The sequence below is a fragment of the Silene latifolia genome, chromosome X (assembly GCF_048544455.1).
Source record: "Silene latifolia isolate original U9 population chromosome X, ASM4854445v1, whole genome shotgun sequence".
In the NCBI taxonomy this organism is placed as follows: Eukaryota; Viridiplantae; Streptophyta; class Magnoliopsida; order Caryophyllales; family Caryophyllaceae; genus Silene; species Silene latifolia.
Window position 1 is genome coordinate 255,966,147 of NC_133537.1, and position 19,816 is coordinate 255,985,962.

Genomic DNA, 19,816 nt, shown 5'->3' on the forward strand with positions numbered 1-19,816 from the left:
TTGTATGGAGCATTAGTTTTGCCTCCTTTTTTTTCTTTTGAAATACAACTCCAAACCAATGAACAAATACTCGATAATTTTGACAAGAAAAAGATGAAAGAATGACCATTCTTCATTTAACTCTAATTCTAACTCATGAACCAGAAATAAACAAATCTTTTACACTTACTCTATCGTAAGACGGTCTCATGTTAATATAATGTGAGACTGTCTCATTTAACATATGGAGGATGAACATAGGAGGTACAATCAAACTTTTGACCCACCTGTGGAGGGTTGGCCCACTGTGTACCACTATGCTGATGGGACCACCAGGCAGGTGGGTCAGGGGTCAGGGCAGATAGCTGGAAATGGGGAAGGGACTGATGACATCATGATGGCTACACTGGATGAAGGAAATACTGGGACCAATGACTTGGGAAATGGCAACAATGAAGATACTGAAGCAAACAATGAACCTGAGGATCTTCCCATTGATGATCCATCATTGTCTGGAGACATTCTTCCATCTGAATCTCTGGCATCAGAATTTTTCTCTGAGGAAAGGGATGGGGAGGAGGTTATTGTTATCTCCTCTGATGATACTACAGAGATTAATACAGAGTTACAGCTGGCTTTGGGTGGAGGCTCTGAGATGGGACCTCTCATTACCACTTCTCATGAGGCAACTGGGAATGACATACAGAACAATCAGGCACCAACTTCATTCTTTTCCACTGCCATTGTCAATAAGGGCAAGGAATTGGAAGAAGGATCTTCTAATCTGGTCCCATAGGAGAAGTTAGTGGAGGCTGAGACTAATAGAACTGGTAACAGGGATAAAGGAAAGAAACCGATAAGAGATTATGGGGTGAAGTTATTCGATGTACCTGAGGTGGGGGCCAAGTCAAAGCTGTTTGCAGCGTTGCCTGTTGGCAATTCCTCTGATGGCTGTTTGGGATTAATAATCCCTCCTATTCATTTTAACTCTCCCCCTTTCCTTTTTCATCTATTCATATAACTCTCCCCCTTTCCTTATTTAGTAAAGTTTTACTTATTTTAATCACCTTACCCCACAACAATACCCCACAATACTCATACTTTATCTTATTTTAATCACCTTACCCCACAACAATACTTATTTTAATCATCTTACCCCACAATAATACCCTCCCTCTCTCCAATTACCTTACACCACCACAATACTTTACAATAAAATAATTCTCCCCTTAATTTGCGTGCCCTTTTGAAAGGGGAGAGTTAAAATGAATAGGAGGGAGTAGATGTTTACCATGCTTCTGATTTGAGGGAATATTACAGGGAGGAGATCAGAGGGGCAAGGAAACGTAGATGCTGCTCTGACGCTGGTGATTATATTATCCCTGATTCTGCTAAACGGTCCATGGAGGAGACTAAGGTTTACTTACGCAAAATGGCGAAAAGAAGATGCTGGAGTCCAGAGTGTGAGCAGGATAAGCAGGATGGGCATCAACCCACTTGGGGTTTTAGAGTTCATGTGGAGGACGTGGTGATGGTAGAGTCAAGTGACTCGTCTTTTCCATCTGTGAATGGGGGGGTGTTGATACTGATTTCGATGGCTTTGCGGAGGTTGGGCCTTCACAACCTCCTCTTTCACCATGAGGGGTTTAGTTTGAATTGTAGGGGTCTCAATAACACGCTCGCCCCTACAATTCCTAAAATAAGAGCGTTGGTAGGTAGTAAGCTTTATGATTTTCTTTTTTTAATAGAAACTAAATGTAATGCTAGTAGGATTTTCCCTACGTTTAGGACTCTAGGTTTTGACAAGTGTTTTGAGGTTAATGCTGTGGGGGCATCGGGTGGACTTTGGGTAGGATGGCGAAAGGAGTCTCGTATGTCTTTGGTTAAGGCTTGTAATCATTTCATCATCCTTTTGGTCAAAAAATATAATGGATTAGTATGGTATCTTGTGCTTTTTTATGGCGCACCAAGTGTAAGCTTGCGTGCTTCCGTACTACAAGAGGTTGAGGAATGGATTGGATCTTGTAAATATCCTTTTTTTATGGTGGGGGATTTTAATCAGGTTGAGTATCGATGTGACAAACTAAGCTTGAGCGAAAGGCCTATAGGAGGAGCGGATGAGTTTAGCTTATGGAAAATTCGTAATGAACTCTTGGACATTCCTTTTAAGGGACCATGTTTTACGTGGTGTAATAATCGCAAGGGGGAGAAGCGGGTTTATGAATGAATTGATAAAGCTTTTGGATCGAAGGATTGGTTCACGGTCTTCCCACATACTTGAATCAAACATTACCCTATCCAAATCTCGGACCACGCGCCCATTGAAGTTGATTTGAATCTTGTAGCCATAGCTGGAAATAGACCGTACAAGCTTGATGCGTGGGTCTTGGACCATGAAGAGTGTGTGCAAATAATTCGGGTTGATTGGAAAAGAAGGGACAAGGGCTCCCCGGCGTATCAAGTAAATAGGAAACTATCTAGAATCCGGACGAGTGTTAAGCGCTGGACTCTGGATAAACGCGCCGAATGGAGAATGAAATGGGATGAATTTGATCAAAGATTGGAACATGGCATGACTTTGGCCATCACGGGGAATGGAGATGAGGAGTACACAAAAGTAAATGAGGAAGTAACGGAGTTTGCAAGGGCGGCTGTGGCATTCTGGAAGCAGCGGGCAAAGATCAAGTGGATGGTTGATGGGGATACTTGCACGAAATACTTCTTCAATTGGGTTAATGGTCGGGCGGGGAGAAATCATATCCACGGCATTAAAGGCTCGGATAGAAATTGGAATTATGATGAGAGCCTGGTTCGAAATGAATTCCATCACTCTTTTATGGATCTTTATCTATCCTCGAACGACAGCGTGGAGTGGAGAGAAAGTTCCGGTTTTGAGAACACGCTCAAGCATCTTGATCACTCTTTCTCACAGGATGAGTTGGACCGCCTAAGTAGGCCTTTCTCCGCTAAGGAGGTCCGTACGGCGGTTTTCCAAATGGGAGCCCTCAAGGCCCCGGGACCTGATGGTATTCCCGCCGTCTTTTACCAAAGGTGCTGGTCCATGATCAAAGGTGATTTTACAAAGGCTATTCTTTCTATCCTCAATTCTGGGAGGGTGCTACGAGAGATTAATAGAACCTTTATTGCGCTTATTCCAAAGAAAGAAAACCCGGAGGGGGTTACGGACTACACCCCTATTAGCCTTTGTAACGTGATGATGAGGATTGTGACAAAGTGTATAGCTAACCGTTTGGCAAAGGTGATGAGCTCGCTCGTAAGTGAAACGCAGAATGCTTTTCTCCCGGGGACGAACATTAGTGATAATATTCTGGTGGCTCATGAGGCCATCAATAAAATTTCGAGTCATGGGCAGGGGAGACAAGCATTGGGTGCTTTCAAGGCGGATATGAGTAAGGCGTATGACAGAGTCAGATGGGATTTCTTGGAAGCGGTTTTGATAAGGTATGGATTTCCTCAGCATTTGATATCGCTTATGATGAGATGCGTTACGACGATGAGCTACGAAATTCTGGTAAATGGTGTCCCTCTACCGCAATTCAAACCTAGATGTGGATTACGAAAAGGTGATTCCCTATCCCCTTATCTTTTCATTCTGTGTATGGAAGTACTGTCCCGAATTGTTGAGCACGCGCATGAGCTTCGGTTGATTCATGGAATTCAACTAGTTAGGGAGGTTCGACCTATTACACACCTCTTCTTTGCGGATGATTCGGTTTTCTTTTTCAAGGATAAGGGGAATACGGTGACCCATTTGGTGCAAATCATCAAGGATTATTGCGAAGCTTCGGGTCAAAGGTTAAATGTGGATAAGTCAGGGATACTTTTTAGCCCGAATACTACTCTGATTAAAGCACAGAGGACTATGAAAGTCTTTGATATCAAGAAGAACAATGGTATTGGGAAAAATCTGGGTATCCCAGCGGAATTTAAAGAATCCAAACAAGGCATCTTTAATGCACTTATTGATCATGTCACCAGACGCATTTCTTCGTGGAATGGGATTTTTCTATCACCAGCAGGACGTCTTACTCTGATTTCATCGGTTCTATCAAATCTCTCAAATTATTTTATATCGGTCTTCAAAGTTCCGGTAAGTGTGGCAAAAAAGATTAATTCTATTTTGGCACAATTTTGGTGGACGAGATGTAAGATGGGGCATAATATCCATTGGTGTAGCAAAAACTTCCTGAGTTTGCCGAAGAGTGCGGGTGGATTAGGCATACGTAATGTGAAATTCCTTAATCAAGCATTATTGGCTAAACATGGGTGGAGAATCGTTTCTGGAGAGACATCTCTTTTTTGCAGGATTTTCATACAAAAGCTTTTCGGCACTCAAGTGATTCAGCAGGGTATGACTCCTATCAGAGGTTCCGGGTGTTCGTGGGGCATACGTAGCATCCTACATGGGCTAGCTATAGTTATGGAGAATATGGGTTGGAATCCCGGTATTGAATCGAAGTTAAATATCTGGACGGCAAGATGGGTGGGGGGAGAGAGGCCGGAGTCTAGAAATGAATTGTTAACTCAAAGTAATGGTCATCTGGCTAATCTACAGGTACGGAACCTTTTCCAATCTGATGGTAGTTGGAATAAAGACTTCATAGAAGGTTTCTTCATGGATGAGTGGGCCACACGGATTCTTGTTATACCGCAATGTGAAGTGAGAAGGGGTGATAAGGTCTATTGGTCACTCACAACACCGGGCACTTATACGGTAAAGAGTGGATATGACTTAATCTTTGCAGAGTACATGGTCAAAGCAGGAACGATAAAGGACAACAGTAGACTCAACGATCGAGGTCGACACATCTGTCGGAAAATGCTTTGGAAATTGCATGTGTCGCAGATGTGGAAAATTCTTATTTGGAAGATTATTACCAATGTTCTACCGACCGGGCATGAGTTCTCTAAGCGGAATATTGAAGTGGATCCTTTCTGTGGTATGTGTAGAGGGGACCAGAGAACCATGGAAACTCCTGAACACCTTTTTAGGGACTGTGGTTTTTTAAGTAGACTCTGGGCTGGATCGGTCTTAGGCATTCGGGTCGAGGGTGCAGGGGGCATTCCTATTTCTGATTGGATTTGTGACTAGATTCACTATTTGAACAAAAGGGAGGAGGGGACGTGCTAGGTGATTGATCCGAACGATGTCGTCACTCATCCAATCAAACACATTTATAATACTCAACAAACAACTAGTTAGCGGTAAGTCGAGGTCGATCCATGGGACGGTGTGCTTTGGGTTCTAAGTCTATCTATCTCAATTTATGCTAGTGTCACAATTTGTTTGGGTTTGTAGTTGTGTCTAAACTAATGCAAGCAATATAGTAAAACAAACAATAAAAGAAAAGATGTAAACAAATGGTTAAAGATGCTAGGATATCATGGGGTCATAGGGGATTCATGGTTTTGATCATACAAACATGTTTACAATTATATGCAAGCAATTAGTGTTGTGGGGAACCGAGTTGGTTTATGTCTTACGGTTCATAGGAAGAGTTGGGTCCCGGGGCCGAATCGATTAGATTGTACAACACCTACGAGTCGACTTACTTTCCTCCTATTCAACTTTTATGCATGGTCTAACAAGACTCGAGTTGGTTTATATCTTACAAGTCAAGTTGAGTAGATAAGAGATGGTAAAAATGCAAGGATTCATAGGCTTAGCATTTCATCAAACATAACATGTGCATAAAGTTGACATCACAACAAGCAAGCAATTTAATCATGTGAACATATTAGATTAAGCATGAATCAATCCCATGTTGGTTTCCCTTAATTACCCACTAATCCTAGCTAAAGGACTACTCACTCATTATCAAGTTGAACATGTTAATAAGGTTGTCAATCATACTAACAAAGCCAAACATGATGAACAAGTAAAAAGATTAACAATAATTAAAACAAGGATTAAGAGAATTATACCTATGGAGATTCCAAAATAATAATGCAAAGAATAATAGAAGAACTTGATGATTGATGGAAGGTTGTCAATCTCCCAATAATCTTCAATTACCCAATAATAAACTTGAATAATAAACTTGAACAGTAATTATGGAAAGATTAATGTGTAATTTGTGGAAAGATTAAAGAGTAATCTATTCTAATCTACTCCTAATCTAATCTAAGGAAGGATTTTTCTAGCTAAGAGGATCTTAAAAGGATTATTACAAATGGGTATTTATAGTGGAAATTAGGTGGATGCATTAGGGTTAACTAAGGGCTAAACTAGTAATTACACTTTTGAGATTTGAGCAGGGAGAAGCCGGTATTTCTTGAAGGAAGGGCGTCTTTCTTTGAGGCTTGAAGAAGACGAAAATGCGCTGGGGTGGAATCCGGGTGGATTAAGGTCGGGACGGGCGGATTCTGGCGATGGAATCCGGGCGGATTTAAGAGAATCCGGGCGGATTGTGGAGGTGGGATCCGAGCGTCTTTGTGGAAAGCCGCACGGATTCTGCAGCTGGAGGACGGCCGGATTGGGGACAATCCGCACGGATTGTGCCTCAGCAAGGCTTCTTCTTCTTTTCTTCCCTTTTCTTCATAAATTCCTTGGGGATTTCCTTGGGGACTCAAGGATCCTTTCTCAACATTGCTCATATACTATCATATGTACAAAGGCCTTCTAATCTTGTCTCTCCTTGATGCTTGGTCATTGAATTCGATCAATTTAGTCTTGTTTTGCCATGAAAATGCAAGATTCTTACTCCTTACCTACCAAGGGATCAAAATCTCAAAGAATATGCAAAATAAAGAACTAAAGATAAGAAATGACCCAAATATGCACTAAAAAGCATGGGAACAAGGCTAATTCAGGGGCTAAATATGCGCTAATTATGATCGCATCAGTGATCCATTTTGTGGCCATCTTGTGGGGACTATGGACTCTGAGAAACAAAATCAAATTCCAGGATCAAGCGGTTAACTCACAAGTGATCACGAATATGTTCTATAATGTCATCTGGGAGAGAGTGCAAATCTTGTGTAAGTCCCTTGTCTCAAGACAGGCTCGGAGTGACATGCGAATAGAGGAGGAGGGGTCATCCCAAAAGGAAATTACGGCTATTCGCAATGGTCACCCTGTGTGGATTTTAGGTAAGCCGACCGGGTGTGCGGTGATACGTGTGAAAGTGGACGCAGCTGGAACCGGACCTTTGAGGCGGCTTTTGGGTCGATTGCTTATGATGATACGGGACAGGAGCTGGGTCGCAGACAGGTACGCACCAGAGCTGAATCACCGTTGCAGGCTGAAGCTTTGGGGGTTCGTGATATTGTGGAGTGGGCAAGAGAAGGGCAAATTCTTCACCTGCACATTTCATCGGATTGTTTACAACTTATCAACCAAATAGCGGGGGTTGACAAGGATAACCACATAATTGCGGGGCTACTAGAGGACATTCGGGGTTCTTTTAGTTTCTTTCATTGTTTATGTTTTAACTTTATTCTGAGGCAGCTAATGGTCTTGCGCATAGCTTAGCTAAGCAAGCCATGAAACTGTGAAATTTTTATTTACAGCTGACAAAAAAAAAGAAAAAAAAAACTTCTAACTACCTCATTTATATTCTCATATAGTCATATGGTCAACAATCTCATGACAAGATTTGGGCAAAGACATATTGGCACGGGTATTTGCACTTTTACTCTTGTGGTGCGTCAACATGGGCTTAAACAAGGAAAAGAGAGAGGAAAATATTTGGCAACATTGCGTCAAAACCACAATTGGAGAGAAACTATTTTGAGTCTTTGGACCAGTACAGACCGGAGAGCAAACCTCAATAAATTCCAAATCGAAAGATCGGACCGAGATGAGGTAGATCCGGGTCGGTTTGAACCGTCCTGTCCTAGCCTCGGCCGAATTATGGATAGTCCTAGAGATAGGTAATAGGAATATTTATGAACAAGCCAACCCTTGATACCCATCTTCACCCTAGGTGAAATTGTACTCTCGTCTGCCCCTTCCCAATTAATATTATTGATAAATGGTGATATAGCTAGATTATAATTGCAGTAACCTACTATAACAAGTCACCAAAAAATATGGGACAAACAAATTGTCATAATGATCATTGGTCTTGGGACGATGGAAATTAGTAAATATAGTTATATGAAACGTGATAATCTCACAACACGAGAAAACATTATATTATGGACATAACACATGCTGGTGACCATAAGAATAAATGTGATGGAATTACAAACAATCTTCAGTTTCATTCAAAGATAATTTTACTCTTGAAAAAAAAAACAAAGATTTTAAGAAAACTTTTGGATGTTTGCAACATGAAGAAGATGAGTTTCGGAGAAGTGTGGTTTACGCCGGCCCCTACGATCGAGAATGAGTCCCCAGTAAGTCATGCACTGGAACTTGTTCATAACATTGCAGAGTCCTGGCGCCCTTCAAACGGGTTATCAGGCAGATTTCAGAAAGTGAGTAAAGGTTCCTATTTTCACTAACTCTCTTATTTCCCCTTCGTGAAGTATTAGATGGGCCAAATGAACTCTTCTAAAGATGGAAAGAAGTCATTTCTGATCCATAGGTGATGAGCATAGTTAACTTCTTGGCCCATTTATAATTTCGAAGATTCAAACCCATAGATAGAATTAACTATCTTTTCAACTTGTATGAGGTGACACAAAAGTTAGTGATTTAGGGAAAGGAGAGAGCGTACTAGTGACTAGTGAGAAGATCTACTATATAAGGAACACAATGAAGAATACAGACATGGAAAATCAACATAAAGTGTCATAAACATGTTGCAATCAGCCGAAAAATGAAATCGATAGTCTATGAAGACAATAAACACACTACAAAAACAACCTGAACTTAGTAGATATCTCTATAAAATGTTTCATACCAATACCCCTATGCATCAATACCAAGTGGTGAAAGATTCCAACATTTATATTACATAACAAACATGGCCCATACCGGTAAGACACCATTACTCTATGCTTCAAGAGCTCCCGTAAATGACAAGATCAAGGGAGGTCGAACATATGCAGCCTTACTCTTGTGTTTAACAACAAAGAGAAATTGTTTCTAAATGACCCATGATAAAATTGTATTTAGACTAGCATTGAATGCCTCTTACATCACAACAAATAGAAACGCAACCAAGGTAGTGAACCTTTTTGCTTCATTCTATAGTAATTTGAACCAAAGAATAGTGATTATTTGGCTCTATTGGAAATGGAAACTAGACATGGCCAATACTAAATAATGAAAATGAATGAAAACAGATCAGCAGGGAAAATTAACTAAACCGGTAGCTTAATGAAATGGTGTGGAAGGAGGGAAATTACCTTGACAATATGGTCCAACATAGCATTTCGCAAATAAACAGAAATCATGAGATGGAAGATTGCCATGGTACTGAATGCAGATCATTACCCATCTTTTTCATCAAAAATTATGAGCTTCATCGGCTCTGTGATCCTTGTCTAAAGCCAGTATAAGCTGCTGGTATGTTCCCATGGTGTTTTTTTGTTTTGTGAAGGGTAAGTATTATATTAATCAAAAAACTCAAAATTACACCAGATAGTGTTCGTATACCATGTACAAACAAAAACGAATCAGCAAATAACTAATACTAGCTAATGAGGTCAATCCAAGCTCTATCTTGCTGCTTAAGAGGGGATGAATTCAGTTTCTTCCACCTTGCTTTAACTTCCTACATAGTCTGTATCACAATCACCTTAGGAACTCTAATCTGCTGCTGCTGCCAAGCTAGGTTCCTTTCTCTCCAAATAGCATACGTCAAACCAACAAAACAAGCTGCAATCCATTTGCGTTGAAGCTTGCTCCTTCCTCTACCAGATGAAAACCATTGCACCATCCTCTGTACTTGGAAAGAGCAATGTAACATCTGCTGCATAAGCCTCATGCACTGACTACTATAAGGGCACTTATAAAAGAGGTGGTCATGATACTCAGCACAGCCACCACACAAGTAACAGTCATCTCCTTGCCCAAATCCCATTCTGAGGAGCCTATCTCTCGTAAGTAGTTTCCCTTGAACGCAAGCCTAGAATATGAAGGACCACCTGGGGACATTGAAGCTATTCCAACATAAATGTCTCCAAGGCACCTTATTCTTTTGAGTTCTCAACCACTTGTATCCCTCTGCTGTGGTGTAGTTAGAGGTTCCATTACGCCATAGGTCACCATTATAAGCTTGCTTAAGGGTGTCCTTGACCTGAACAATCTTCTTCCATAACCAGCTGCTATTAGTGGGAGCTTTATAGTTCTGCCAGTCTCCATCTTTCATATAAACATGATTGATCCACCAGACCCATAAATGATCTTTTTTAGCAGCTAGCCACCAAGTGTATTTGCCTAACAACACTGTATTCCAAAGTTTAGCAGATTTAATGCCCAAACCTCCTTCCTCCTTAGGAGAGCAAAAAGTATCCCAGTTTATACTAGGAGCTTTTAGATAAGAGTCTTTGCCCCCCCCCCTAGAGGTAATTCCTACATATAGAATTAATTTTATTCATAATATTATTGGGAATAAGAAAAATGGTTGCCCAGTAAGAATGCAATGTAGACAGTACTGAGTTGACCAGTACCAATCTACCTGCATTAGAAAGATGGCTTGAACCCCAAGCTCTGATTCTAGTAACAATCCTATCAGTTAGCTTATTACCCTCATGCTTGGTCAGTTTTTTAGAAGAGTTGGGTACTCCCAAATATTTGAAGGGTAATGTCCCCTTCCTAAACCCAGAAACTTGCATAATGTTACCCATAACTTCAGTTGAAACCCCGTTGAAATAGATGTCAGACTTGTGTCTGTTGAGCTGCAGACCAGTGGTTGCAGAGAAGGTAGCAAATCCTCTAAGCATCCACATGATAGAAGTGTCAGTACCCTTGCTGAAAAGAAGTAAATCATCTGCAAATAACGGGTGATTCAATCTTAAAGGACCACAAAGTAGGTGAAATCTGAAGTCAGGTTGCTGTGCTACCACTTGTAAAACCCTAGATAAGTACTCCATGCATAAAGTGAAGAGGAGAGAAGATAAGGGGTCCCCTTGCCTAAGCCCCCTTTTCCCCTGGAAAAAAACCAAATCCACTCCCATCAACACTCAGAGAGTAAGAGGGTGTAGTGATACACATCATCACCAGATCAATAAATTTAGTGGGAAACTTCATAGCTTTCATCATCTGAAGAAGAAAGCTCCACTCCATAGTATCATAGGCTTTCCTCAAATCTATCTTAATGAGACACCTAGGGGAGGCACATTTCCTATTGTATTGCCTCACTAGGTCTTGACAAATTAAGACATTCTCCACAATATTCCTCCCTTTCCCAAATGCCCCTTGGTTGCTACATATCAAGTCAGGCAAAACCTCTCCCAATCTATTGCACAAGATTTTAGTGATACACTTATAAAGAATGTTGCAGCAAGCAATAGGGCGAAACTCAGTCACACTAGTAGGGTTACTGACTTTTGGTATCAAGGTAATAGAAGTAGTATTGAGTTGCTTCAGAAGTTGACCAGAGTGGAAGAAATCAATAACAGCAGCAGTGATATTCCCCCCTATCAGTTCCCAAGAGTCCCTATCAAATTGGCTTGTAAAACCATCAGGACCAGGAGACTTAGTTACAGGGATAGAAAAGATACAGGCCTTAACTTCAGCAGGAGTAACAGGTTTCAATAAAGCTCTACAATGATGCTCCTCAATCAGTTTACCAGTTCTAACAGTTGGTCCATGAACCTTATTTGTTGGCTTACTTTCTCCAGAAGCTTCATATAATAGTTCAGAAAAGCCTGCTCAATATCCTTAGGCTCAGTGTAGGTTTTGCCATCAATCCCTTGAATCTACAAAATCTTATTCTGAATTTTTCTGGCTTTGATTTTGCTATGAAAATAACTGGAATTCTCATATACATGTTGTATCCAATCCACTTTGGACTTCTGACTTAGGAAACTGTGGTGAGCCTTACTAAGGATACAAAATTCCTCAGCAGCTACAGTTTTTTCAGCAAGGATATTCATATTAGTAGAGCAGTGGTGCATCTGGTTCTATAAACCCTTCAATCTCATTTTAGCCACCTCTACTGCTTTTTGAATGTCAGAATACCTATTCCTATTCAACTCTTTCAAAGGTTTCTTCAAACATTGCAATTTCTTCACCACTTAAAACATCAAGGTGCCAGGGATAGGTTTACTCCAGTGGTGAGAAACAATCTGCTTAAAATTAGGATCTTGACCCCACATGTTGAAATATCTAAAATGAGGCTTCCTTTTCTGAACATTTCTTCTAAAACAGATGCATGGATTGTGGTCAAATAGCCCCTCAGGCATAAAGTAAACATAGCATTTAGGGTACAATCTTAACCATTGCCAATTGATCAAAAACCTGTCAATTCTAGAGAAAACTCTAGAGTGAGGTTTATGCTTATTATTCCAGGTAAAGAAGGCACCCATCCCCTTTGCGTCAGTCATCCCAAAATAATCCACACATTCTCTGAAGTCCACAATATCACTCAAGACCACATCTCTACCAATCTTTTCATTGAAGTTAAGTACATTGTTAAAATCACCAGCAATACTCCAAGGACCATCAAACCTATCTTTGATATCTTTGAGCTCTTGCCATAATATTTTCCTTTCTAAATCATCATTATGCCCATACACCACAGTATACAAAAACTCATCTCCAGAAGCAACATCAATAACCTTAGCTGTTATTTGCTGATCAGAAGAAGTTATCAAGGTAACATGAAAACTAGTATCAATCCAAATGAGCCAAACTCTGCCTCCAGGATGGTGGTGACTATTATGAACGCCTCTCCATTGCTGACCCAAGTTAGACAGAACCTTAGGATAATCATTGTCTTTTATTTTAGTTTCTACTAGGCCATATAACCTTACCTTATTCTGATATGCTATCCATTATTAAACTCATCACTGGATTGTGTCTTTCCCCCTTCCAATTGCTTAGTTGGACTAAGAGCTTCAGCATAAGATTTTGGCTGAGTCACAGCAGAAGATTCACCCCTGGTATGCTCATGTCTGACTATTTTTGTAACCACAGTCACAGGAGTTGAAGGGCGGGCCAGATTGATTCCTATTGATAATCCCAGCACCAGCAGAAGCCACTGCAGGAACAGTAGGTGCATTGCCCTGTACTGGGTGTTCAGGCTTAGACACTGGTCTCCAGACTTTAGTAGGTACCACAGTAGGTTTAGTAGCAGGTTTAGGGACAGATTTTTTCTTGCACATACCATGTTCATGGCCAATACCATTGCACACAGAACATGTGACAGGTTTCCGCTCATATTCCACGAGTACACTGACATCATGACCTTTCTCATCCTTAAAATAAAGCTTATCCGGAAACTTCTGCCCCACCTCCACTTCTATCATTACCCTAGCATAGCCAATACGAGTTTTGTTCTTGGTAGCTCCATCACTCCTCATATAGGTGCCAATAAGGGAAGAAATTTTCTCCAAGCATGTAGTACCCCAGAATTTCAACGCAAGTCCACAAATTCTCACCCAAATTGGAACCTTTTTCACTTTTTCCTTGGTAAGGCTAACATTTTCAGTCCAAGGTTTTACAACAAGAGGCTTGTTATCAAACATGGAAAACCCTTGCTGTAAAACCAGACTTTGACACTCCGAGGAGGGAAAACGGACCAAGAAGACACCATTTGGCAAAAACGATATCTTATCATATTTATATTTGCCCTATAGTTTCTTAACAAACCCATTGATAAGTTCCCATGGAGGGTTCCCACCTAGCACATAACAAACTACCGATGTAATCCAGTAGTCTATTTCGGGTTTAACATCCTCCATAGAAATTTGCAGTAATCTTTGTGAAGCAGGAGAACTAATAGGTTCAGAACTAGGAGAAGGAGAACGTTTCTTACCTCGTACTTCCGTCCACCCCGCCTCCGTATCTTCCTCAGCTTCAGAATCAGTGACAGCATCCTCGACTATTGCATCCATTTGTAAGACAGAAATTCCCACTATTTCACTCACTTCTTTCGTGCCTTTCGCATCCGCAGTCTGAGGTATACCCACAGTACTCAAACGATGCGATGATTCAGGTGACTCCATGTCTAGGTTTAAGTTCTCACAATTGGTAAAAGAAAGTCTTAATTTTGCTTTTGATTTAATTTATCGTCTGATTTGAGATTTCCTGGGTTTAGATTTCTTTGCCATGTTGTCATGGTGTTGCCTTGACCTTTGCTTAACATCCATTTTATAACCTTCAAAACTAGAAACCGGCCTCGTGAGATGTGTGTCAAACCAAGGTTACCGAATTCATAGTACGCATAATTCGAATTCGCAATTCGAATTCGCGATTCGCTGAAAACAGGAAATTGAATACGCAAAGTTTTACAAAAGAAAGCAATTCGCGAATTCGTAATTACTAATACGCTTCATTTACTTGATAAATATGAGATAGTGATTAGAGTAATAACTAATTGGAAAAATTTGGAATAAAAGAAATTTGTACATAATAGATCTTTGACATGCATTCATTGTTGTGGTTATATAGAATCATTAAATATCAGTTTCCTTCATTTTCACGATAAGAAGGCCTGAGGTGGTGGTGGTCTAATTGCAAGTAAACTTCATACTTTTCTATAGTTCTTCAATCAGCACTATACTTTTGGTATTCACTTTATAAACAATAGAGTATATTATGCGTAATATTTGAATTATATGAACCAAAATGTAAGTTTATCGACTTCGATTCGCTGCTTTTGCGAATTCATATTGAATTTTTAGTTTTTAATTCACGAATCGAACTTTTAGAATTCGCTAATTTTAATATATAATTCGCGAATTAGTGCGAATTAATTCGAAAGCATATTGCGAATTAATTCGCAATTCGCACCCTAAGTGAGCGAATTAGGTAACCCTGTGTCAAACCCATGGCATGCCGCATGCATTAACATCAACAACAACAACATACACAAGCAACATTGTGCTGTGTGGTTGTGCCTCAATGATTACACGTATGGCAGTGTGTCAACAACCTTATCCACAAAGGTTTTTGACTTTTCGGATGACCCACAGTCAAAAGCTCTGGTTTATATATATGAAGTATTTAAGCGAAAGATTAACAATTCATTGACTTTGGGAGTACAATGGAAGTAATACTTTGAAAGTTGGCTCCTTAGCACAAAGATCCTCCCTATTAATGATGTGAAACAAAAACGCCAGATGAAAGAAGAGATACCTCAACCTTCAGATCATTATTTAGCCAGAAATAACAAAATAAAGGGAAAAGGAACCGCAATAAGAGCACCGGATGCATACATAATGCATGCTATAGTTCAAAAATTAAAGGGGAAGGCTCATGTAAGGCTCTGCTACCAGATATGATTGTCTCTAAGGAAAAATATATTATACATACAAAAAAAGTACAATCAAGGAAGTAAGAAACAATCTCAAACCAACTACCTCCACAACTTAGTAATAACCCTTACCCTTGCCACATACTTTCTTTCATAATCAAAAAATAATTAAATCTCCAAAGAATACGGGCATCTAGATAACATACGAAATACTCTCAAGATAAAGGAAGCAATTTATATGAAACGGTTTTGCTGGTAGACTTTCTCAAGAAACTCAAACAAAAAGGACATCATCATGGATTTCTCACACCTACACAGCATCAATGTTACAACTGAAAATGGAAGCAGATATAGCTAAATTTCACAACACAAATACAAACAAACAAGTGCTTCATAAATTATACTCCCTCCGTCCCGGTCATTTGTTTACCCTCTTTCATTATGGTGTGTCTCATTCAATTGTTTACCATTTTATTTTACGGATGCCTTTGATGGGTAACTTGATCCTCCACGCTCAATTTGGTCCACTTGTCACCCAATAATTGGGTCATTCCTTTTTTTCTCTAGGTCATTGTGTCAAAACCAAAGGTAAACAAATGACCGGGACGGAGGGAGTAATTGGTACGGGTATTTGTCTTCCAACGTATATCAAGTTAAAGCAAATGTGAGTATAGAATCAGGAATACAACAGTGAGAAACGAAACGATATCTGGACAACTCTATGCCACTGTTGCTCCCTCTGTAGAGTAAGCAAAACATGCTTAAGGGCGGAAATTGGAAAATTGTGTTCCCATGCGACACAAGTGTCTAGCACACCATAGATAGCGTCTTTACTATCTCCCGGCTCTAAAAGTTGTGATTAAAGTAAAATTGAAAATGCTCAAACATAATGAGTTTGACGAAAAGATTAGTAGGAAGAGTGGAAAATAAGACATACAGTTTTGATGAGAAGGGTAGTCTTTTATTTTCTGGAAAGATTGTGACCAACAGGTTTGGGTATTTTATTTCTTATTATTGCGGAGTTCCTAGGATGGTTACTAGTTTGCAGCCACTTTGGATCCTTTATATTGTTGGACTACACATGAAGAATGAAGAATGAAATTGGATTAGCATATCTATACTATGTTGTCCATTACCGCGGTAACAATTACCTCCATTTTGAACATGACGTAAATAAATCACAACAAATACCTGAGTTGGTGTTGGGGTTGGTGCAAGCGGGTAGTAGTAGTAGTAGTAGTAGTAGTAGTAGTAGTAGAACCAATATCTGTGGGGTTGACATCCAATACACCGATTCGAATTCGCGAAGTCTGACTCTTCTGACAAACAACAAAAACAACAACTTGTGACTAAATTTACAAAATACCAAATTAAATCAATAATAAACAAACAAGCCTAAATATGTTATACCAGGAATATTGTAGTTGATTTCAACATTAGATACTACTGTGTAGTTGCTAATTGGTCTTCTCACTCAGCCTCCGTGACGGCTTTCTATGCTTCTGCGACCTTCTCTTTCCCTTTGCCTTTCTCTCTCTTTCATTCATACCTACCAAGTATGTTAGTAGGGGTCACTCCAAATATACGCTACCATTTTGTTATACATATATATGATACGGTATACGGTTTTAATTATACGGAATTTGCTCTATCCGATACGATTGGGTTTATACAAAAAGCATATCGGATACGTATCCACAAAATTTAAAATTGGATATACCGTTTCCAATGCGTTTTCTTTCTTTTAATAGGAAAAATATTACGATAATATAAAATTATAAATTCACGAAAGATCGAGTATATTCGTGATTCGGTCTTATTACTTTTATACACTTTTATGTTATTTACTCTCATATTATTTAATACTCCTTTAAATTATTAAAAAAAAATCCTAAAATCACGAAAAGAAATGACATAAACTTACAAAAAATTAAACTGGTTTCAGGTACCGTATATACGAAAAATCCATATCGACTAAGAATACTCAAAAATGATTTTATAAAACCGAATATCCAGTGCGGTTTTGTTCACCCTTAATATTGTAATGGACAATCAAAGTGGGTGCCAATTTCTACACAACCCACCACATGTGTGATGTTGCCAACTATGCTTCTTTCCGCTTCAAAATAAAATTCGACTTCACTGTCTGCTCATTTTTCCCTCGATACTTGTTCACTTTATTTTTTACAACCAAGGGGCAACCCCAAAACAAAAACTAGCTAACTATAACGTGCGGGGTAGCAACCTCGAGGATATATTCACGAAGGATTGTACGGAGTTCAAAGGCAACTGTGAGAAGCAGGCGTAATGCGTGGTATATATTGTTAAGCACATTGCTAATGATCTTGGATAATCTTATTTATCTTATTGTGTCTTTTTGTTATCTCTTTGTTATATTGCTAATGTATTATTATGTTCTCTGTATTTAGCCTAGCAATCTCTATGTAAGATACTTAGCTTAAACCTTAGTTTATCGTCTCCTAGTATAAATAAATAGATTGTTAATGTTGTCAATACAATTAAGCTTTTACCAAAACTCCTCTGTTCACTGGCAGGCGCTTAAGCGGGTGCTTTGCGGTTCTCAATCTATATCGTGACTCTTCTATGTCCCTACATGTAATACCTCGTAAATTCTAAAGCTAGTACTCGGTCGAGTGGCCGAGTACTCGACCGAGTAAACCCCACTCGACCGAGTGAGGGACCGAGTAACACTGCAAATTTGTTAAAGCTCCTGATTCGTAGGTCACTCGATCGAGTGGAGGTTCACTCGAACGAATGGAGGTTCACTCGACCGAGTGGAGCCGTCACTCGACCGAGTGAACCGAGCACTCGACCGAGTGCTGCGGGAACCGCTGAGTTTTCACGCGTGGGCTTTTCTATTGATGGGCCTTGACATATATTGTAATACCCGGATATTTTGGGACCCGTAAAGAAACATTGGGACGCGTGATAAGACCTTGTGCTAGACAAGAGGCTACACGGAGTGAAGTATAACTATAAAGTGGACCGAGTATAACCTATACTAGACTTAGTGGAGTTGTTATAATGTCCGCCTATACAAAGGTCGTCTAAAAACTATCATAAATTGAGATCTAGACATTGTATTGATGTAATTCCAATTGGAGGTGATAGCTTGTTCTCTTACGATTCCAACGGTAGGTCACACGCCCAAAATGACTAAGAAGCGAGTGGGATATGACCATTTTACGAAATATGGTCAGTGCTGAGAACTGCGTTGCACTCGACCGAGTGAAGGTCACTCGACCGAGCGGACTTGGCACTCGATCGAGTGAGTGTCACTCGATAGAGTGGGGCTGAATCAGATCATGGGATAAGGAAATCTTATCCCCTTATCCTCATTCATTCTATCTTCTTCCTTCTCACTCCAAATGCTCTCCATTCTCTCTAAAACCCTCACAAACACTCTTACATGGGATTCAAGCTTACTTTCATGGATTTTTCACCCTTTTCCTTCCTCTCTCAATATTTGTAAGTTAAGATCTACCCTTCTTTAATTAGTTTAAATCCTACTTTTGGGGATTTTGTGTTGGGTAATTAGTATATGTAATATGGGTAATTAGTGGGTAGTAATAAGGGGTTTTGTAGTTTATAATAGTGTAGCATGTATTTATGATAGTATTACATGATTTGTATAGGATTAAGATGGTCTTGCGAGACGGAATCGTGTGGGATTCGAATTGCTTGTGAAGAATGCTAAAAGGTAGGTTTATCCTACTCGGTTTCAATATTTTGTGTGCATGTTTATGTGTCTTGCAACATCATTTTTATGTATGAGTCGATTGGGATAACATTGTAATACCTCAGATATTTGAGCTGTTGGGTACTCTATCGAGTTGGACTTACTGTGTCGAGTAAGTCAGTTTTGCATTCTGGAGTACAATCTGCCTGATGGGTACTCGATCGAGTAAGGGAAACTCGGTCGAGTAGCGGGTACTCGATCGAGTATGTTTGTTACTCGATCGAGTATGTCGAGTTTTACGGTTTTTCGGTCGGGTTTGATAGTAACGTGTGAAGAGTATATAAAGAGTTTTTGACAGTTTACTTTTACTTTTTACTCATTTCCCTAAACTTTTACAAAAAAAGAAAAAAGAAAAACAACGACGTTCTTCTCTTCACTCTTTGCTATCAAATCAAGGGCTAGGGTTGTTGGATTTCGGAGTTCATCATACCTTTGTGATCGTCGTATTGTGGGTAAGATCTTTGTACTATTTTTATGTCAGATAGTTAATGTTGTTTAAAACCCTAATTGGGTGATTTGGGGAATGTTGGGTTTGTTTATGTGATAGATTGTGATTATGTGATTAATTGATTATAGGAGGTGATTTCATAGAGGAAGGTTTTTGATCCACTGCATTTGGTTGATTGTCGGTGATTTCGCCTCAGGTAGGGTTTCCCTATCATTTGACTGTGTAAATATTATAAGATGATTTGATTGGTTGGTTGGCATGTTTGTTGTATCGTTGGTTGGAATTGGCATT

General features: G+C 39.7%; 2 protein-coding genes across 2 annotated transcripts; one reads left to right on the top strand and one right to left on the bottom strand.

Moving 5' to 3' along the window:
* The first annotated feature begins 223 nt into the window (after nt 1–223).
* On the top strand, nt 224–5,092 carry LOC141619965 (uncharacterized). Its single transcript, XM_074436960.1, has 4 exons — nt 224–694; nt 776–894; nt 1,300–1,587; nt 2,341–5,092. Exons 1-4 carry the CDS (start codon nt 224–226, stop codon nt 5,090–5,092), a joined length of 3,630 nt encoding a protein of 1,209 aa, XP_074293061.1.
* A 7,043-nt stretch (nt 5,093–12,135) lies between these two features.
* LOC141619967 (uncharacterized) lies at nt 12,136–13,587 on the bottom strand. Its single transcript, XM_074436961.1, has 2 exons — nt 13,032–13,587; nt 12,136–12,887 (listed from the first exon to the last, which is right to left on the bottom strand). Exons 1-2 carry the CDS (start codon nt 13,585–13,587, stop codon nt 12,136–12,138), a joined length of 1,308 nt encoding a protein of 435 aa, XP_074293062.1.
* Between the last annotated feature and the right edge of the window lie 6,229 nt (nt 13,588–19,816).